This window comes from Lontra canadensis, unplaced genomic scaffold (assembly GCF_010015895.1).
Source record: "Lontra canadensis isolate GAN:19392208 unplaced genomic scaffold, GSC_riverotter_1.0 scaffold11, whole genome shotgun sequence".
NCBI classification, from domain to species: domain Eukaryota; kingdom Metazoa; phylum Chordata; class Mammalia; order Carnivora; family Mustelidae; genus Lontra; species Lontra canadensis.
In genome coordinates this window covers 21,197,374-21,219,979 of record NW_022631005.1, presented here as the reverse complement: position 1 = coordinate 21,219,979, position 22,606 = coordinate 21,197,374, and the positions used below count along the sequence as shown (strand labels likewise).

Here is a 22,606-nt window from a genome sequence, read left to right as displayed (position 1 = left end):
TTATACTACCACATACTAAATACTTCTTCCTCCTAGGAAGACTATGGATATGTATATCTTTTTATGAAAATGTGTAAGTATGTTCTTCATTCTGAATAATTCTAACATAGATGTTCGTCATTTTTTTGTCATTTTCAGGTCGACCATATTAAACATGATGAGTAGTATATCAATTTGAATACATACTGAAATAGATACATACATAATGAAAGTGCCTGAAAAAATTGGGAAGCTTTTTGTTTATTCAGACATTTGGATTCATTTAATTAAATAGATGTTAGCATTATAAGAAATAGCATCCCAAATTTTTAAAATTTGCCCGTGTCTGTTCACAAATTTGCGAGGTATATTTATTTGTATAAAATGTCATATTTTAACAGTTACCAGCATAGCCCCTGTAATAATTTACACCTATGATTTGTCTTAATTTGAGGCTGGAATTTGCTTTTTTCATTGTTACCATTACATGGTTTTACTCATACAAATTGTTGAGATTACTCTTTGGAGTGAATTCAAGGATTATGTTATGTTACCAATACAGTTTATAGAGAATATACATAGTTTTATCAAAATGTTTAAGGTAGTTGATAATTTTCATAGGAAAACTGATTGAAAAGTTATGATCAAGTAAACTCAGTGTTAAATATATTTCAGACCAATGAGTGTCTTGGAAGTATGGTAACTTACTTTAACAGCTATAAAATTAGCCTTAATCTCATTGTAAGAATATGTAGAATTTCTTGGCAACATTATAAACTAATTGTATGATTTTATGCTGTGTCAGAAAAATAATTGAAATGTGGCTCTAGAGACTACATAATGCAAATACAGTGCATCTTATTTTCACTTAGGCAAGTTAAATGAACTGTAGGATGAATTTGTTATGAATATAATTATTTGGTTGGTAAAGCGCATACCACTAGTGTCTTCAGCAGAGTTTATCATTAAATAATTTGTAAAACAAATACTAAAGCATTTGTTGCCAATAGACATATATTCAGAGTAATATTTTAAATAAATACAGGTTATATTATTTTAAAATTTTAGCATCCTTAATGTAGACTCTTTCAGAATTTTAGCAGTTATCTTAAATTCCAACATGTTAAATTTTTTAAGTCATATAATCTTTGAATTTAAAGGACCTTAAAAAGTTATGTAATCCAGTTTCAAAAATTTATTGCAGTTAAAAGTCTTTATGTAAATAAGCTCTTTTAAGAAAATAATTTCTTTTTGTTGTTGTTAGAATTCAAATAGTGTTAACAGATATTTTCCTAAGCATATTATATTGGAACCTAGTCAACCAAGAAATTCAGAATGAAGGCTGAAATTAAGATCTTTTTTCAATATATACTTTTGAAGTATGTTTTTTATCCACCTACTAGTGAACTCCTAAAAATATAACCCACCATGACTTGTAAGTTGGCATTGGTTAGATTCAGTTTTGGATAGTTGTAATATGTACCTTTTTACTGATGTAGAGACTTATACTCTGGGCACTGTATTTAACATCGGTGGGCAGAAAGTAATTTGAACGAACATTCCTCATGCCCTCCACCATTTCTTCCATACCTCTCATTGATGCCCTTCCTTCTACAGCACCTTCAGCACTGCTTGCAGAAGAGGAGGAAGCATTGCACTGCCCTACCTAAAGAACTGCCTCCTCCCCCTCCCCTGCAAGTGGTGCTGTAGACAGGTAAGGCAGTTTGGTGCTACCCTTTTTCTGCAAGACCTAACTTCATCTTGCAACTTCCATATCATGAATCAAGTAGCCAGAGGTAGATATTTCTAGCAGTGTAAAGATCTCTGCCCCTTCTCTCCCTCCCAAAATGATGCAGAAAACAAGACTTGAGGAATATGTTTGAAAATAGAAAACTGTTTAGATTAGTCCATCTTTTTAAATCCAATAGATTTTTTTTTTAAAGATTTTATTTATTTGACAGAGAGAGAGATCAGAAGTAGGCAGAGAGGCAGGCAGAGAGAGAGGGGGAAGCAGGCTCCCTGCTGAGCAGAGAGCCTGATGCGGGGCTTGATCCCAGGACCCCGAGATCATGACCGGAGCTAAAGGCAGAGGCTTAACCCACTGAGTCACCCAGGCACCCAGTCCAATAGATTTTAAACTTCATAGTTTATAGACCCATAGTATTCCATGATTGCAGAAGATTATGTATATACAGATAGAATATATGTATGTATTGAGTTTTTCTTGAAGTTAATTCATTTAGAAGGATACACCGTTTTTCCCATCCTATCTTTTTGTTGCTAAGTTATCACTTCTGTTTTAAAATATTTGTGGTAATGGATGGAAGTTAGGTTTTATTCTTTAAAAGCCCTTTTATGGGGGCACCTGGGTGGCTCAGTGGGTTAAAGCCTCTGCCTTCGGCTCAGGTCATGATCCCCAGGTCCTGGGATCCAGCCCCGCATCGTGCTCTCTGCTCAGCAGGGAGCTTGCTTTCCCCTCTCTCTCTGCCTGCCTCTCTGCCTACCTGTGATCTCTTGTCTGTCAAATAAATAAATAAAATCTTAAAAAAAATTAAAATTAAAAAAAAAAAAGCCCTTTTATGACAAAATGACAGCCTTGTTTCTGTCAACCAAATTTTTAAGAAGGATACCTATCCAGGACAGTCAGAAAGTCTAAGATCGGCTATTTTAGAAAATGTGAAATTGGACTATCGAAAGTTTCTTACTGTGGAGCCACTGTGAGGGATCATTAGATAGTTGATTAAGAGTGGCAAAATTTGTACTATGAAGAACCATTGTAAATTCCTAGCTTTTAAAACTAGTTTGGAGAATTGAGATTTTTTAAAACTGAAAACATAAGTCCTTCAGTTGACACTATGGGAGACCCAGGTTTCTAGGGTAGTCACAGTTGATTAGAATTTGTACATGTTCATCTTTAGTCTAAATCCTAATTCTCACAATTGAGCTAAAACCAAACTTGAAGGAGTTTTCAGATGTGTTTCATGTTTTGCTTTGCAGCATTTGTCAGTTTTGAATATTATAAGTTTGCCTTTTTATTTTGAAAGAACAACAATTTAGCCATAGGAAAGAATCTCAGACTTTTTTCTGAATTTTTTACTCTAGGTTCCATTCAGTAAGAATGTTCATTACCTGTGTTTGAATATGTGCTAGAGAAAACTAAATGTTACCAACTTCTTAATTATAGGTATCAAGAAAATAATCAGATTTTATTCTGTTAATTCTGTTAATAGTTGTTAATTTTTGCTGCATAATATATCTTGAATATACCTTGAATATGTGAAATTGGACTATTGAAAGTTTCTCACTGTGGAGCCACTGTGAGGGATCGTTAGATAGTTGATTCAGAGTGGCAAAATTTGAATATACCTTGAATATGCCTTGAAGTATGAAATCTTAATTAAGTCTTAGTTAAAATTTGTGGTCGCCATGATGATACTGTGTAGGTGAATGTTAATAATACAACTTCTGAATTATGATTACTTATACAAAATAAAAATGAAACATTATCAATATCTGTGCCTCATAAAAATAGCTTTATTTTTTCATTTTATTTTTTCTGTCACCTGATTTTGGCCAAATTTTTATATTTAGTATATTATTTTGAGTTAGGATAATAGACAATAAATAAAATTTTAAAAATCCTTTCCTAAATTATGTTGTCACATTTTTATGACTTGACTGCATACTTTATGCAAGTAATTGAACTAGTCCACTTCTACTGTCTAGAAATTTTTAAGAGCAGAGCTTGATAGGAAGAAGTAAATATTGTTTATGTGAGAAAAAAGTGATCTCTAACTAAACCCTGAGTATCAACACCAGCATTTTTTAAGTATCATTAAGTTATAGTGGGTGGCAAAACAGGATAATTAGGTAGGGATTAGTGAAGTTCTTTTTTTCTTTTTTGTAGTCATTTTAGAAACAATTTAGAAGTTTAAACAATTAACAGAATAAAGAACCTTTATTGTTGGATTTCATGTATTTATGTATGTATGTACATACACAATATTGGCTCCTATATGTAGAAAATCATCTCACACTGTTTTTGCAATAAATCCTTTTTGAACCATAGTTGCATTAAAGTAGCACTACTGATTTTAAAAGATATCCAAAGAAGTATTTGTGTAGTACAAAGAATGGTCTAAAAACAAAAGTATCTTGAGAATTATAGTCTCTAGTCTTCCTTTGATACTGATTGCTAGTGGGATTGACACATTAGTTACCTTCTTTGATCTTCCTTTGAAGTCTTTCTATAAAACAAGGTGATTAAATAAGATGATTTCTATGATATACAGGATTCCAAATAGTTAATAATACAAGTTGTAAAATCAAAATGGCTAATAAAAATATCCTCAGAAAAATAAAATTTTTCTCTAGAAGTATCTATTTATTCGCATGTGATACATGTTTTTATACATCAGGATGAAGGAGGACTTCCTGAGAGTTAATATTCTTCAAACATTTTATACTGGGCCAATATTACATGTTCTGTGTTAGCTAACAAATGACCACAAAATTTAGAAGCTTAAAACAGTAGATAACTAACACGTAGCACTAATGCACTAATGGTTCATTTACTCTGAAATATTTGCTTTACTAATTGACTGGTATTTTCTTCCACTTATTAAATGTAATATGAAATTTCTAATATTAGTAACATACTTTTTCTAAAAAGTCATGCACAAGAATCAATGGTCTTTTAAGATTTTTCGGTATATAGTTATCTTTAAAGAGAGAAAATTTAATCCAATTATATTGAAATCTTTATAAAAGCAGTGTTTTAATCATACTAACTTTCATTTATTATTTCATAGATAAACAGAAGGTTACAGATTGAACTAAATTGTATTTGTATTATTCTTACTGTTGATTATATTAAAAGATTTCCATGAATTTTAATGAGCACAATTGCTTTTGTGAGAATTCTTGTACTTTACAATTTAAATCAATATTACTAGATATTTAAATCAATTTTACTAGAGTCAAAACATGTAGGAATTACACTTAAAATACTTCAGAAATTGCATGTCATACACTGTAGTTGTATAACCTTTTTTAATACTCTAAAAAGTCCTTTTGAGTGTGATGCCATTATACATTATTATACATTATTATACATTATTACATGTATAATAAACTTTAAATGTTGATAGGTCTTTGGTGTAAGTGAGAAAAATTAAAGAAATTTCTTCCTTCATCTCTCAGAAATGTCTCCTGCTTGTTCAGTTCGCCCTCATCTTAATGACTTTTATTTTCCTGAGAAATAGTTTTTGTGATTAATTTAATGACCAAGCATTCCAACCAATCGATAAGTCATCTATTTACATAAAATGTCACTTGAAAATGATCTAGTGTTTCTGATCTTTTTCTAGTCTCTCCTTTAAATTGTATCCTTAAATTTAGTTCCCAGTATTAACATTTATGATCAGGAGTACTTTGAATTATCCAGATGATTTTAATGATAAGAAATCTAAGTATAGACTTAATTACTGATACTAATTTATAAAAGTGTTTTTCTTGCTGTCCCTTTTTTATTAGGTGAGTGTGGTCCAAGATTCAGTAAATATATCAGGACATACTAATACAAATACTTTGAAGGTGCCTGAATGTCGACTAGCAGAAGATTTAGGTAATCTCTGGGAAAACACAAGATTTACAGATTGCAGTTTTTTTGTGAGAGGACAAGAATTTAAAGCTCATAAATCTGTACTTGCAGGTACTTTCAACTTTTGGGCAATATTGTACATTTTTTCCATACATCTGTGCATTAAATAATGATGCTTAATCTTGTTACAGCTCGATCCCCAGTTTTTAATGCAATGTTTGAACATGAAATGGAAGAAAGCAAAAAGGTAAACATAGTTTAAAGGCTAATATTTAATTTATGCTAATGTAGAATAGTGAAATGTATGTTTTGAAAGTAACGGTTCATGTTCTCATTGTTACATTATGATTTTAGAAATAGGGGAATAGGGAAAAAATAGGGGAAAAAATGGTCTGTAGTAGAACAATAGATGTAGCCTAATGTGGGTGAATATTCCAAATAATAGCTATTTTGATGTCCATCTGGTGGCAAAATAAGTGGGTAGTTCTTATCCGAAAGAGTGGTTCTGGTCCATAGCTATTTGAGAGCTCTGGTTAAGATGTTTATTCTTTTCTAAACTATCTGTTGATTTTGGAATTCTGCATTCTTTTTACCACTAAAATAAGATATTTATTAGATTTTTTTAAAAATGACATAAATTACATCAGTGTTACTGTATGTCTACGGTAACCAGTATCTCTTTGGATTTCCCAAATGTTTGTCCTTCACTGTTGTCTTAAAATGTAGTCAGATTAAAGATCAGAAATTGATTCTTTGCTGGTTACATTACATAGCAGCCTTCACGCTCTAACTAGATAACTCCAAAGTTGATTTATATGGCTCTCCTTCATTTTTTCTGTAGAACTAAAGGCTGCAGCAAATAGCTGCTTTCTTTCCTTGGAGTGTTGTTCTGCCAGATACTATGATTAGCTTTCTGATGACTTCCACACAAGGAAACATGAATAATGTCAAATATTATTGTCAGCAAAGGGTCAGAAAAGTCTGGTATGGTTTAGTGTTGGATGTTTAGCTTCATTGATCCCTTGAGAGAAATCAGATACAAAGATGTAGGAATAAAAAGGGGATTACTGCTCAAAAAAGGTGGGGGAGGTGGGGAATTACTGCTCATTGGACTTGAGTATGTTTTGAGCAAAGAGGTGATATGCCCGTAGATAGTATGACACGTCATTTTTGCAAAAGGGAAAGTTCCAAGGTATTGGCTGTGGAATTATATGAAATACCTGACCCTGCTTTTGCTTAGTGCTAGGAATAGCACCATTGGTTTTGGGGTCATAGGCATTGTGCTACGACCTTGGAATTCAACAAAGAAAAAATTAATAGCTGTCTTCTTCTAAGAGAGAGGTTAAAAACTGAACACACATATTTTGTTTGGCCTAAAGGCTTTTGTTTGTTTTTTTACTCTTTTTTAATTGAAAAATTGAGGTTTTATGTACCTACATGGTAGTACTTGTCTGGGTATACTTCTGTTAGACCTGCTTGCTTCACTTTGCCTGCTTAGCTTACTGAAGATTTACTTATCTCCATTTAAAGTAGAGTTTAAAATAGAGCACTTGGGTGCAGATTTAGTTAAATTATTAATCAAAGTTTTGCTTTGGTTCATTTGTGCGTGTATATGTTCTTTGAGTGTAACTTTTTTATGTTGTTTTCAATATCAGAATCGAGTGGAAATAAATGATGTAGACCCTGAGGTTTTTAAAGAAATGATGAGATTCATTTACACAGGGAAAGCACCAAACCTTGACAAAATGGCTGACAACTTGTTGGCAGCTGCAGACAAAGTAAGTAATTAGGTCTTAAAAAGCTGAAAATCTCCTCAACTTGTTGTATCTAGAAAGCTATCATCAAAGAAAAACTCCAAATAACTTAAAATATTGAAGAATTAATTTATACTATTTATAGATGGCTCTTGAGCATATTATGAAATAGACAGTGAAGATAATATGGAAATTAGATTTTTTTAAATCAATAAGGCATCAAAATATCTTGAACTAGTTTGAATATATAAATAAAATAATAAGATAAAAAAGAAGAAAATATTGGATTTTTTTCCTAACTTAATTCCCTGTACTTAGACATTTATTTTTTAACATGATAGCACAGAAAGAGAAAAAAAATGTTAATGTTACAATGTTCTTTAGTGAGATTTTTGTAAGATTTTGTAAGGTGATTTTTTTTTTTTAAAGAAAATTTATGTATTTATTAGAAAGAGAGAATATGCCCATGAGTGGTGTGGGGAGAGGGGGGAGAAGCAGACTCTCCACTGAGCAGGAGCCTAACATGAGACTTGATCCCAGGACCCCGAGATCATGACCCAAGCTGAAGTCAGATGCCCAAACAATTGAGCCACCCAGGTGCCCCTATAATGGTGATTTCTTAAAGTTTGAGAATCAATGCAAAAATGCCAGAAAATCTCAAATCCAGTAGTTCTCAATCCTGAAGGACATCGGGAGGTTTTTCTGAAAAGTATTGATGTTCATGCCACTTGTATCTATGTATATAATATGTAAGTTTATGCATACGCCTATGTGTGTGAATATGTGCATGTATATATACGTACATATATACACATATACAGACAGAAGGAAAGAGAGAGTATGTGATATTGTACTTTTTTTTTTCTTTTTAAGATTTTATTTATTTATCTGATAGAGAGTACAAACTGGGGGAATGGCAGAGAGAGAGGGAGAAGCAGGCTCCTCGCTGAGCAGGGAGCCCAACCTGGGGCTCAATCCCTGGACCCTGGGATCATGATCCAAGCTGAAGGCAGACGTTTAACCAACTTAGCCACCGAGGCACCCCAATATTGTACTTGTTTTATAAAATATTACCAGCGGGGCCATTACTAGGCCAAATATGTATAGAATCTGCTATTTCTTTTATTCCCCCAAGTTGTTATTTAAATTTTTGTTAGTTAGCATACAGTGTAATATTAGTTTCAGGTGTACAACATGATGATTCAGCAATTCCATATATCACCTGGTGCTCGACACAAGTGCCCTCCTTTATTCTCATCATCCATTTAACCCATCCCCCCCATCTACTTCCCTTCTGGTAGCCAGTTTATTCTCCATAGTTAAGACTGTTTCTTGATTTGCCTCTCTCTGTTGTTGTTTTTTTTTTCTCTCTTTGCTCATTTGTTTTGTTTCTTAAATTCCACATATAAGTGAAATCATACGGTATTTGTTTTTTTCACTTAGCATAGTATTCTCTGGCCCCATTCATGTCACTGCAAATGGCAGGATTTCTTTTTTTTTTTGGCTGAGTAATATTCCATTCTGTATATATCACAACTTCATTACCCATTCATCCGTCAATGGACACTTGGGCTATTTTCTTAAATTGACTATTCTTGATAATGCTGCCATAAACGTCAGGGTGCATGTATTCCTTTGAGTCAGTATTTTTGTATTTTCTATTTTTAACTTTTTGAGGAACTTCCATACTGTTTTCCAAAGTGTCTCTACCAGTTTGTATTCCCACCAACAGTGCAAGAGAGTTCCTGTTTCTCCACATCTTCACCAGCACCTCTTGTTTCTTACATTGTTGATTTTAGCCATTCTGACAAATGTGAGGTGATACCTCATTTCAGTTTTGATTTGAATTTCCCTGATAATGAGTGATGTTGAGCATCTTTTAATTGGTCTGTTGGCCATCTGGATGTCTTTAGAAAAATGTCTGTGTCTTCTGCCCATTTTTAAATTTATAAGTTCTTAAATTTATAAGGTCTTCATATATTTTGTATATTAACCTCTTACTGGATATATCATTTGCAGATATCTTCTCCCATTCTGTAGGTTGCCTTTTAGTTTTGTGGATTGTTTCATTTGCTTTCAGAAGCTTTTTATTTTGATGAAGACCCAATACTTTACTTTTGCTTTTGTTTCCTTTGTGTTAGGAGACATATGCAGAAGGAAGTTGCTACAGCCAATGTCAAAGAGGTTACTGCCTGTGTTCTCTTCAAGGATTTTTGTAGTTTCAGGTCTTGCATTTAGGTCTTGCATTTTGAATTTATTTTTGTGTATGGTATAAGCTAGTGGTCCGGTTTCATTCTTTTGCATGTTGCTGTCCAGTTTTCCCAACACAGTTTGTTGAAGAGGCAGTCTTTTTCCCATTGGATGTTCTTTCATGCTTTGTTGAACATCAGTTGATATATGATTGTGGATATATTTTTGGATTTTCTATTCTGTTCCATTGTTCTTTGTGTCTGTTTTTGTGCCAGTACCATACTTCTTTGATTATTACAGCTTTGTAATACAACTTGAAGTCCAGAATTGTGATGCCTCCAGCTTTGCTTTTCTGTTTCAAGGTTGCTTTGGCTATTCAGGGTCTCTTGTAGTCCTATATTAGTTTTATGATTGATTGTTCTAGCTCACCAGGGAACGCTATTGATATTTTGGTAGGGATTGCATTAAATGTGTAGATTGCTTTGGGTAATAAAACATTTTAACAATATTTGTTCTTCCAGTCCATGAGCATGGAATATATTTCCATTTCTTTGTGCCATCCTAAGTTTTTTCATTAGTGCTTTACATTCTTCAGAGTACAGGTCTTTCACCTCTTCGGTTAGGTTTATTCCGAAGTATCTTATCGTTTTTGGTGCAGTTGTAAATGACATTGATTCCTTAATTTCTCCTTCTGCCGCTTCATTATTGGTATATAGAAATACAACATATGGTTGTATGATGATTTTGTATCCTGAGACTTGACTTAATTCATGCATCAGTTCTAGCAGTTTCTTGGTGGAGTCCCATCTTCTGCAAATAGGGAAAGTTTTACTACTTCCTTGCCGATTTGGATGCCTTTTAATTTTTGTTGTTGTCGTCTCCTTGCCATGGCTGAAACTTCCAGTACTATGTTAGTGAGACTAGACATCCTTGTCTTCTTGTTCCTTAACATAGGGAAAGTCTCTCGGTTTTTCCCCCAGTGAGGAGGATATTAGCTGTGGGGTTTTTATATATGGTCATTGTATGTTGAGATGTGTTGCCTTTAAACCTAATTTGTTAAGGGTTTTTGTCAGGAATGGATTTTGTACTTTGTCAATTATCTTTTCTGCACCTATTGAAATGATCATATGGTTCTTATCCTTTTCTTTTATTAATGTGATCTGTCATGTTGATAGATTTATGAATACTGAACCAAACTTGCGGCTCAGGAATAAATTCCACTTGATTGTGGTGAATGATTTTTTTAATGTATTGTTGGATTCAGTTTACTAGGATTTTCATATCTGTATTCATCAGGGATATTGACCTGCAGTACTCCTTTTTAGCGGTGTCTTCATCTGGTTTTGGTATCGGTAATATTGGCCTCATAGAATGAAAGTGGAAGTTTTCCTTCTTTTTCTGTTTTTTAGAATAGTTTGAGAAGAATAGGTATTAACTCTTCTTTGAATGGTTGGTAGAATTTGCCTGTGAAGCCATCTATCTAATCCTGGACTTTTGTTGTTAGGAGTTTTTTGATTACTGATTCAGTTTCTTTGCTGGTTATCAGTCTTTTCAACTTTTCTATTTATTCCTGTTTTTGTTTTGGTGATTTATATGTGTCTGGGAATTTATCCATTTTTTTCTAGGTTGTCCAATTTGTTGCGCATATAGTTTTTCATAATACTCTCTTATAATCGTTTGTATTTCTGTGGTGTTGGTTGTTATTTCTTCTCTCTTTGTGATTTTATTTATTTGGGTCCTTTCTCTTCTTTTTTGATAAGTCTAGCTGGAGGTTTATCAATCCTATTAATTTTCCCCAACTCCTGGTTTCATCAGTCTGTTCTGTTAGGTTTTTTTGTTTTTTTTGTGTATGTGTTTGGTTCCATTTTTAGTTTCTGTATCATTTATTTCTGCTTTAGCCTTTATTATTTCCTTCCTTCTGCTGGCTTTAGCCTTTGTTCTTTAGCTCCTTCAGGTGAAAAGTTTAAGCTTGAGATTTTTCTTGCTTCTTAAGGTATGCCTGTTCCATCTTAGGACTGCTTTTGCTGCATCCCAAAGGTTTTAAACCATAGTGTTTTCACTTTTGTTTCCATGTATTTTTTTTTTTAAATTTCGTTTTTGATTTCTTGCTTGACCCATTATTGTTTAATAGCATGTTATTTAACATCCTGTATTTGTGGTCTTCCCAGATTTTTTTCTTGTGGTTGACTTGTAGTTTCATAGCATTGTGGTCAAAAAAGGTGTTTTGGATGATTTTAGTTTTCTTGTATTTGTTAATGGCTCTTTGTGGGCTAATTTGTGATTATTCAATTGTTATATCTTGTTGGATTATCCCCTTTATTATGGTACAGTGTCCTTTGTCTCTTGTTACAGTCTTTGTTTTAAAGTCTAGTTTTTTTTATATAATTATCACTACTCTGGCTTTCTTTTGACATTCATTTGCATGTTAATTTTCTCCATCCCCTCATTTTCAATCTGCAGGTATCTTTAGATCTCAAATGAATCTTTTATAGGCAGCATATATGGGTCTTATTTTTTTAATCCATTCTGACACTCTATGTCTTTTGATTAGAGTATTTAGTCCATTTACATTCAAAGCAGTTATTAATAGCTATGTATTTATTGCCATTTTATTACTTGTTCTGCCATAGTTTAGAGATTTTTTTCTGATCCTTTCTTGTTTTTGTTACTTTTGGACTCTCCTTTGCAGTCAAAGTACCCTTTAATATTTTTTGCAAGGGCCGGTCTAGTGATTAAGAACTCCTTTAGTTTTGTTTTTCTGGAAGCTCTTACTCTCTCCTATTCTGAATGAAAGCCTTGCTGGATTGACTGTTCGTGGCTACGGATTTTTCCCACTCAGCACTTTTAATATATCATGCCACTCCCATCTGGCTTGCCAAGTTTCTGTTGAGGAATTCCTGGCTAGCCTGATAGGTCATCCCTTTTAAGGACTTCATTTGATTTTCTGCTTTTAAGAGTTTTTCTTTATCACTATATTTTGCAAACATAGTTATAATATGTCTTGGTATGGGCTTGCTTTAGTTGATTTTGATGGAAATTCTCTATGCCTCCTGGATCTGCAAGTCTGTTTCCTTTCCCAGATTAAGGAAATTTTTAGCTATTATTTCCTCAAGTAAATTTGCTGCCCCCTTTGCTCCCTATTCTTCTTCTGGACTCTTAAAATAGGAGAGTTACACATTTGATGGAGACACTCGAGTTCCTAAGTCTTCTCATGTTGTGCAATTCTTTCTCTTTCATTCAGTTTCATTATTTTCCATTATTTCTAGTTCACTAATCTGTTCCTCTGCTTCTTTCAGCCTTCTGTCCATTGCATCAAGCCTGTTTCTGATCCTGTTTATTGTATTCTTCATCTCTGATTGATTCTTTTTTAATTCCTTTATCTCTGTGCTAGGGGTCTCACTGATCTTCCAGTCTTCTCAAGTCCAGTGAGTATCCTTATGATCATTGTTTTAAATTCTCCATCAGGCATGTTACTTATATCTGTTTAACTTTGATCTCTGGCCATGACCTTATCTTGTTCCTTCACTTTGGGTAATTTTCTCTGTCTTCTCATTTTGTCTCCTGCTTCTCTGTGTTAGAAAAGCCAGTTATGTCTCCTGTTCCTGAAAGTAATGGCCTAATGAAGAAGAAGTTATGTAGTGCCCAGGGCCTGGCACTTCCAGGGCACGTCTCGAGTGTGTTCTGCATGTGGTCCACTGTTGTATTCTGGTTACTCTGTCCTTTAAGCCAGTTGTCCACAAGACTCTCCTTCTTTGCTGGAGGCCATGTTTCATCCCTAATGTAGATGTGGCAAATTTTAACTAGCTATGCTCTGGACTGTTTGTGAAATGTGACCTGACACTGCTTCATCTGGAATTGAGGCCCTCAGAACTATGGGCAGGGTTTGTGCTGATTTTCCGGGGGAAGGGCCTGCTATGCTGGGACTGACAGAAGCTTGACTGAGAAGGGTGGTCCTACTGGAGTGCAAGGGAGTGGGGCTTGGTGTTAGCAAGTAAGGCAGCCAATGTGGATGCAGTGCTGGGTCTGTATTTATGCTGAGGGGTGGGGGAGTTAACTGGCACTGACTAGCTCCTTTGTTCTAGGAGAAGTGTCGCTGTGAATGCTGCCTCTCAGGGATGTCCTCAGAGAAGAGCAAATAATGTGACCCTGATGTGTCCCAGACATTCTTCAGATAGCTGTTTCTACACAACCTACCCCTGGGTTTTTTGTCTGCCTTCTGTCCAGGAGCAGGGCATTACCCTCCAAACTCTATCCTAACCAAGCCCACAGAACTCTAGCCCCACTTATTGCAAGAAGTCATGAAATTCAGGTCCTCTATTTTACAACCCATCATTTTTGGAGAAACATTCCCTTTTGAATTCCTCTGTGTGCTCCTCTCTCCCTCATCCTTCTCCATGTCTGCAACTGCCTCCCCTTTACAGCACCCACAATCCATTCTCCACTAAGCCAGGTCTCCACACTTCCTACCTTTATCAGTGTGAAGCCAGGTCTCCACACTTCCTACCTTTATCAGTGTGGCCTCTTCTCTCCCTTTACCTGTGGAGTTTGTTCTTTCAGTCTTCTAGTCTATTCCTGGGGGTATTTAGGATAATCTGATAGTTACCTAGTTGTGTTTGTGGGACAAGAGGAACCTAGAGTCCTTCTACTCTGTTGCCATATTTCTCTCAAGCTGGAATCTATTAATTTCTTAAAACTACACATGAACCATAGCTATCTCAATAAAAATTTAAATTAAAAATGACATTTGCAGTGGCATCAAAAATATTAAATATATAGGCATATATCTGGCAAAAGATATCAAAAGACTGAACTGATAATTATAAGATATTGATAAGTGAAATTCAGGGACTACCTGAATAAATAAAAACAGAAATTTTGGGGGCGCCTGGGTGGCTCAGTCATTAAGCGACTGCCTTTGGCTCAGATCATAATCCCAGGGTCCTGGGATCAAGCCCCATATTGGGGGGGTCCCTGCTCAGCGGGAAGCCTCCTTCTCCCTGTCCCACTCCCCCTGCTTGTGCTCCCTCTCTTGCTGTGTCTGTCAAATAAATAAAAAAAAATTTAAAAAAAAATTTTTTTTGTTCATGGATTAGTAGTCTCAATATTAAAATTTCAGTTCTTAAAATTCACTAGTAGAACCAACATGTCCTTAGCAGGTTTTTTTGTTTTGTTTTGTTTTTTGACAAGTGGATATAAAATTTATGTGCAAGTGCAAGAGCCTAGAACAGTCAGATAACTTTGAAAAAGGAGATCAAAGTGAAAGGCTAAAACTGCACAATAACAAGTCTTCCTATAAAGCTTCAGGATTTAAGAGGCACCTGGGTGTCTCAGTCGGTTAAGCATCTGCCTTTGGCTCAGGTCATGATCCTGGGGTCCTGGGATCAAGCTCTGGCATCAGGTTCCCTGCTCAGTAGGGCGCCTGCTTCTCTCTCTCCTGCTGCTCCGCCTGCTTCTCTCTCTCCTGCTGCTCCGCCTGCTTATGCTCTCTCCCTCTTCCTCTCTCTCAAATAAATAAATAAAATATTAAAAATAAATAAATAAAGCTTCAGGATTTAAGAAGTGTATTGGTTACAAGATAGACAACTTATTGGAACAGAATGGAAAGTACAGAAGTAGACTGTTATAATATTGATACCTAATTTTTTTTAAGATTTTATTTATTTGACAAGTAGAGAGGGAGAGAGAGAGGAGGAAGCAGGCTCCCTGCCTAGCAGAGAGCCCGATGTGGGACTCGATCCCAGGACCCTGAGATCATGACCTGAGCTGAAGGCAGAGGCTTAATCCACTGAGCCACCCAGGCAGCCCCGATACCTAATTTTTGATAAAGATGAAAAGACAATTCAGTGAAGAAGGGATAGTATTTTCAACAAGTGATACTAGAACAATTGGATACCTATATGCCTGAAAGAAAAAAAAATATGAACTTCTTATATGAACTTCAAGCCAAATACAAAAAGTAATGCAAAATGGATTATAAATCTAAAACTTAAAACTTTGAAGAGAAAACATAGAATAAAGTCTTCCTAGTCTTGTGTTAGGCAAAGACTTTTGAGCTATCACACCAAAAAACAATACATAAAAGAAAAATTGATAAATTAGGCTTAAGTAAAGTTTTAAAACTTCAGAAAACACATAATGAAAAGACTAGACACAAACTGGGAGAAAATACTTTGCAAAGCATCTATACGGTTAGCAGCTTTTATTCAGAATATAGCTGCTAAAAGGCTTTTTTTTTTAAGATTTATTTATTTATTTTAGAGAGAGAAAGAGCACATAAGCAGAGAGAGGGGCAGAGGAAGAGAGAGAGGATCTCAAGCAGACTCCTTGCTGAGTGTGGGGCCTGATGTGGAGCTTGATCCCATAACCCTAACATCAGGATGTGAGCCAAAATCAAGACAAGAGTTGGCTGCCTAACTAACTGAGCCACCCAGGCACCCTGGCTAAAGGACTTTTGCATTCAAACTATATAAAGAATTGCCAAAATTCAATTATAAGAAAACAATATTTTTTTAAAGGAAATATGTATTTCCTTTCTTTTTTTTTTCTTTTTTTTTTTTTAAAGATTTTATTTGAGAGCGAGCACGAGCCAGGGGAGGGGGGGAGTGGTTAGAGGGAGAAGCAGACTCCCCTCTGAGCAGGGAGCCTGATTCAGGACTCAATCCCAGGATCCTAGGATCATGACCTGAGCTGAAGCCTGATGCTTAACTGACTGAGCCACCCAGGTGCCCAACAATGTTATTTCTAAAAATAGAGAAAATATTTGAACAGATATTTTCTCAGTTAATGTCAGTTAACTATATCAAAAGATACTCAACATAATTAGTTATTAGGGGAAGGTAAATTAAAACCATATGAGTTATTTCTACACATGTAATAGCTGAGATTACAAAGACGACATTAAGTATGGTCAAGGATGTGTAAGTTAGGACTCATATACTGCTGATGGAAATGTAACATGTTACAACCACTTTGAAAGATTGATGACTTCTTAAAAGTTTCACACCATGTGATCTAGTGAGTCTACTATTTTATCTAAGAGGGAAAAAAAAAAGCATATTCCCATACAGTGACTTATATGTGAATATTTATAGAAGCTTTATTTGTAATAGCTAAAAACTGGAAACACCCAAATGTTTATCAACAGAGGAATGCAGAAACAAATACGGTATGTCTCTATGCAATGGAATTTTTATTTTAGCAATAAAAAACATTGAACTCTTGATAAAATAGCAGACATGCATGAATCTCAGAATAAATATTCTGAGTAGAAGAAGCCAGTCAAAAATGAGTACATATTTTATGATTCCATTTGTAGAAGACACCAGAAAATGCAAACTACAGCAGTAGAGAGCACATCAGAGGTTTAGCCTGTGGTGGAGTGAAAGGGGAGGATTACCAAGGTAGGAAGAAACTTTTAGGGATGATAAATATGTTCAGTGTCATGTTTTAATAACAGTTATAAGTTATAAACTTACCAAAGCATAAACTTTAAATATGTGCAGTTTGCCATATATCACTTATACTTCAATAAAGCTGCTAAAGTTGTCATAATAACTAAAGAAGTTATCAAAATTATTTTTTCAGCTTTATAATTCATTCTTCAAGATTGAACAGTGGCAACATACAGGTACCTCCTGGTACACTTCGGCGTTTAAAATGGAGGAGAGAAATTCACTCATTAAGAGTATTGAGCAAGAAAGATTTTTTTTTAAAGGAATAAAACTGTTTTAAAAATTGACAGTATGTATTTTGCATAAATTGAAATTTCCTAAAGAAAATTAGTCTTTCTCTTGAATTCATTCAAGAGAATCTTCTTAATATTAATCTTCTTAATATTCATTCAAGAACATCTTCTTAATATTAGGTTAAAATAACTTTGAGGTTTGTTTTTTTTTTATTCTCAGTCATAGGGGCACCTGCGTGGCTCAGTCCGTTAAGCGTTGGCCTTAGGCTCAGGTCATTATCCCACAGTCCCCTAGGATCCAGTCCCATATCAGCCTCTCTGCTCGGTGGGGAGTCTGCTTCTCCCTCTGTCCCCACCCCCCACTCATGCTCGCTCACGCGTGCACGCACTTTCTCTCTCTGTCTCAAAAATAAATAAATAATCTTTTTAAAAATAAAAGACTTTTTCTTAATTCTCAGTTCAGAATATAATGTGCTTTATTTTCTAGTTTACAGATACCAAGTGTTTTCTAAATTACAAATACCAAGTGTTTAAAACTTGGTAGTTTGAGTAAATGTTTAATTGTTATGTTTTCCTTTTGGATAGTACGCACTGGAACGGCTGAAGGTCATGTGTGAAGAAGCTTTGTGTAGTAACCTCTCAGTAGAAAATGTTGCTGATACCCTTGTCCTTGCAGATTTGCACAGTGCAGAACAGTTGAAAGCACAAGCCATAGACTTTATTAATAGGTAAGCTATGCCTGTATTTCAGTGGGCGTGACACCTTCAACATTTTTTCACCGGATTTTTTTTTAAGTGTGTTTAAATCTTCAATGCAGGTGCAGTGTACTTCGACAGCTTGGGTGTAAAGATGGGAAAAACTGGAACAGCAAGTAAGATGACATCAGTTTCTGACTTAAAGTTGATCTGCATACATGAAATTAAGTGTTTGCATAGCCTTTTGCTCATCTGCATTAAGTATGAATCCAGATATTAGTTACATGAAGTAAACTGCCAGTTATTTTAAAAATTAATAATTTGACTTAGTGGATTCTTGAGGCTATGCTTCCTTGTAGATCAGCTTCTAATGTGAACTGGGATCGACATTTTAATTTCTTATGCACATATGCTTATAGTATATAACTGAGTCCAGGTATTTCAATGGCTATTGGAGATCTTTTCCCTGCCCCTTCAGAAAGCATTTCTAAAAATGTGGGAAATACTCATTTTATCTTCTAAGGCGTGTTCCTCCAGATTTGCTTAGAAAGTCTTTACATTTGAATGCTCATCTACTGCTTCTTAGGTTAGCCAAGTAACTTGAATCATACAGTATTTTAGACTAGCTGCTGGTTCAATTTGGTCTTTCCTTTCTCTGGTAAAACTGTAAGAGGTGTGATAGTTGTTACATGTTTCTAAGCCTGGGCCTTCTGAGTATGAACTACTAGAACTTACTATTCCCTTCTTATGTTTTCTTCTCTCATTTTTAGAATGATTTGTCTACGTTTTATAATTTTTCAAAAAATCAAAGAAGAGTTGATAGTGTAAAGAATTTGTACCTGCTTTTGATTAGTTTTTACTTGTAAACCCTTCAGTTCCATTTTCACATATTATCAAAAGTTGATATAAGTGAAAAAAGACAGTGTTAGAAACGATAAAATGAGTGTTGACCATTTAATTACTTCCCATTGTTTTCATCTATGACCACTTTTAAGTTATTGGCTGTTCTGTATATTGATTGGTGTGTGATAATACATTATCATCATGGCATTTGATCCTAAAAAATACATTTGAATCAAAAATATAATGTATTAGCTGTAAATGATAATTTTGTGATCCTTTGTACTTAGCCACTTTCAAGTTCTAATTGTATTCTGTTAAGAAAATATTACATTGAACAACTTTTTTCCACTGTCAACAAATGCCAGTTTATTTCACATCCCCTGGAGAAGCTGTTGTAGATGCAGATCTTCAATAGATATTTGTTGAATTAAATAAATGAAAATGCCAGGTCTATTGATAGGTATCTTTGTGATTCTGAACAATTAGTTAAAATTATAAACACAATGACATAGAGGTAATATAATGTCAGGCAAATTTAAAAAGTTGTTTTATTGTTATTAGCTACTGTTTAGTTCCACAAACATTTACCTAGTACTCTTGTGTCTCAAGCACCATGCTAAGGAGTTTCATATAAAAATGAGTAGGAAAAATCCTTTCTTGAGAAATTTATCTATTGATAAAAACTAAGTACATGAATATGTTATTATAATGTGGTAAGTAATGTGATGAAGATATATACAGAGCACTGGATAAAGGTTGGATGGTTTAGGGATGGCTTTCTGGAGATGACTTCTGAGCCTTTAAACATGAATAGGAATTAGTAAAACTAAGAAGGAAATAACAGGCATTGTGAACAGAAAGGATAGCTCCATCCAAAGTATAGAAGCATGAAGCAGTAGGTGATCATTCATTTAACAGGTATTTACTGTTAACAGGTATTTATATTTACTATCCAGTAAATACCCTAGGCACTGTGCTTATACAAAGAATATCGTGGTGAACATGATGATGAATGTTCCCCTGCCTTCATGGGGTTTATAGCTTAGCAGGAGGCAAATTGGAATCAGGCAAGTAATTGAAATAAAGTGTAACAATAGATACTATATAACATACCCATCCAAGCATATAGCAAAAGAACCTTACCTAAGCTAGGGGAAGAAAGCCTTTTTGAGGAATTATTGAAAAAACACCTTAAGTATTAGTAGGAGTTGATAGTATTGAAGTAGAGGGAGAAGAGCAGAGGGCAAAAGTTGGAGCTCTAGAGAAAACCTGTGTGTAACAGCCAGGGAAAAGAGCTGTTGAAAGAGCTGATACACAAATGGTAACAATGGGAGTTAGGACTATGGAGAAAAGTGCAACATAGTTCCAGAGTATAGAACTTCCAGAAGAATTTAAGAGTTTCTGTTGCAACATAAAATACCAGTAAGGTGAAGATGGTATTTTCATGAATGCATGGGGCCTGATGACATAGAGAAATGAAGTGTTTAAAACATTTTGAAATTTGTAAGTTTTAAAAATAATAATGTGTTTTGAAAAGTACTCTTTAATAAACATAACATAACTTTATTTTTCAGCCAAGCAGCGGACATAATGGAAACATCGGGGTGGAAGTCCATGATTCAGTCTCACCCTCATTTAGTAGCAGAAGCCTTCCGAGCACTAGCATCTGCACAGTGTCCACAGTTTGGCATTCCACGCAAACGGCTAAAACAGTCCTGAAATCTTCCATGAACTGTAGAAAAATGGAATTGACTTTTACTCCTCCAGGTCCAGAAGGATTCTAATATACAAACCATAAGCAAGAGTTGTTTCTGTTGTCTTGTCCACAGAACAGAAGCTGAAAAAGCATATTGCTTGCATTTCAGGTGGATAATTTATGGTTTATTCTTCAGCTTTAAATTAGACTGATTATACTCTAATTCACTTCAAGGCCTTAAATTATCTTCAGTGACTTCTCTTGTTCATATAATACTTTAATTTTTTTATTGTGCCTTGTCATTTTGACTAAGGCTATGCAGGATTGCACTAGGTCCATAATGCAGTAATATTGATAACTGAAGATATTAAGTTTCAAAAGGATCTTCCATTAGTTTGAGAAAAAAGCAAAGCAAAATGAATTTTATAGGGTTTGTCCTGTGCTGTCTCAAAGTTTAAAACTAGGTTCTTCTTAAAAGCACTTGAATTGGAGATTACGGATAATGTCTCCAGTCTAAGTTCTATACATATAGGAGAACCTGCTTACCTTCAAGGTAAGTTACGGCAATACACTGCTTCAATTCTAATTTATTTTTCATTTCAGGGGGCAAATATGCAATGAGTTGGCCCAAATTTTTAGTAAAATTTGTGATGTTTGTCTGTGTGTTGACTGTCCAACAAACTAAGAAAAGCATAACAAACTTTTGCTTGTGTTTTTTTGTGGATTTATTCAAGTTTACAATGATTGAGAACTGATTGAGGTTAAGATTTCAATAAAAAGAAAGCATGTTTTATGCTGAATTAATTTTTTTAATTTATAGTGACATACATTTATATGAAGAATTCTGTCCATGTTGAAAGTAAGGATGACCAAATGTAAATTTAAGGAGTGGGCCAATTAAGAAAGATATAATGCACTTTTAATGTGTAACTTTTGTATGCTAAATGGTACATATATTTTTTTTGTTTTTGAGGGTATTAATAAGGTTTAATTAATTGTGTCTTAACTTTTGAAAGAATTTTTTAAGACCAATGGAGGCAATTGGGATGTTTATGATAATAGATAAGAATGATAGCCTTGATTATAGTTAAATTGGTTTAAATTTCAGATATTTATTATTGAATTTATTCCTGTCTTATCACACTTTGGAGAAGGCAACTGAATAAACAAATCCTGGATACTCTACTCTCCTCCTGAAAACAGTGAACTTACATTATTTGCAGACTAAAGGAGAGAGCCCTTAGAAATGTCAGGCCACACTCTGAACCTTTTTTCCCCCCTAGCTTTCTCCTTTCTGTTTCAGTTACTGTAATAACATTGTGGATGATATTGAAATTCTGCATAATGTGAACAGGATAAACTATTTATAAACTGCTTTTCATGGGCCAGTTCTTTATTATAAATGAATTTAGCTTTAAACACATACACATGTTCAGTGTTTGGATAGCTCTGTTCACAGTGGAGTCTGTTCTGGTACATTATCCCAGAGAAGTAGGAGTGATCAGTGGCAAGTCACTGCATCTGATTTTCTGTGATAGTGACAGTATGCTTCTTAGGCAAGATTTATACTTGACCACAAGGGAAAAAGTGTCACTGGAAAAAACAAACAAACAAACAAACACATATACCTATATATTTACGTACATACTTTATTCCCCAGATTAAAATTTGTATGATATGTTTGTTTAACTTTTGAATTTAGGACAAAAGGAGAAAAATGAAGCCTGAGGTTTTAAAATAGATTTCGTTTTTGTTATCTCTTTGTTAGGTAGTCACTGAAGCAATTTTAATATATAAAGAGTGATTCATACTTACATTAAGCAAGCACTGTTAAATAAGCATTTGTTAATCCACAACAAACTGTAGTTTGAGAAGATCATATTTTCAGATAGCTTCATTTCTTTCTGTGTAGTTTAATGGGAATCTTTCTTATGTTAACTTATATTTGAAATTGGAAAAATCCCTTGGGATAGAAGGATTCTTACATGTTATTGGACTCCATCCTGTATAAGAATACTGAAGGGAGTAGAACCTCGCTTCCTTAAACAGATTGAATCCATTAAATTTACAAATGTACAAATTTTATACACACACATACATATACACGTTAAGATTTTAATATTTTTTCAAGGTCTTAAAACAAAATGCCTCAGGCTGTAGAAC

The 22,606-nt window shown here is 34.4% G+C and overlaps 1 protein-coding gene across 5 annotated transcripts in view; it reads left to right on the top strand.

Annotated features, from left to right (window-relative positions):
* The window catches only part of SPOPL (speckle type BTB/POZ protein like), a 64,272-nt gene extending 42,453 nt beyond the window's left edge, over positions 1-21,819 (top strand). For 4 of the 5 annotated variants that reach the window (XM_032856143.1, XM_032856141.1, XM_032856140.1 and 1 more), the window contains exons 6-11: positions 5,515-5,692; positions 5,773-5,828; positions 7,237-7,359; positions 17,795-17,937; positions 18,027-18,080; positions 20,322-20,466. In XM_032856143.1, coding sequence (XP_032712034.1) covers positions 5,515-5,692; positions 5,773-5,828; positions 7,237-7,359; positions 17,795-17,937; positions 18,027-18,080; positions 20,322-20,466 — 699 coding nt within the window. Of the gene's footprint in view, positions 1-5,514; positions 5,693-5,772; positions 5,829-7,236; positions 7,360-17,794; positions 17,938-18,026; positions 18,081-20,321 lie in introns of all 5 variants that reach the window. The other variant, XM_032856144.1, reaches the window with a different exon arrangement.
* The last annotated feature ends 787 nt before the right edge of the window (positions 21,820-22,606 follow it).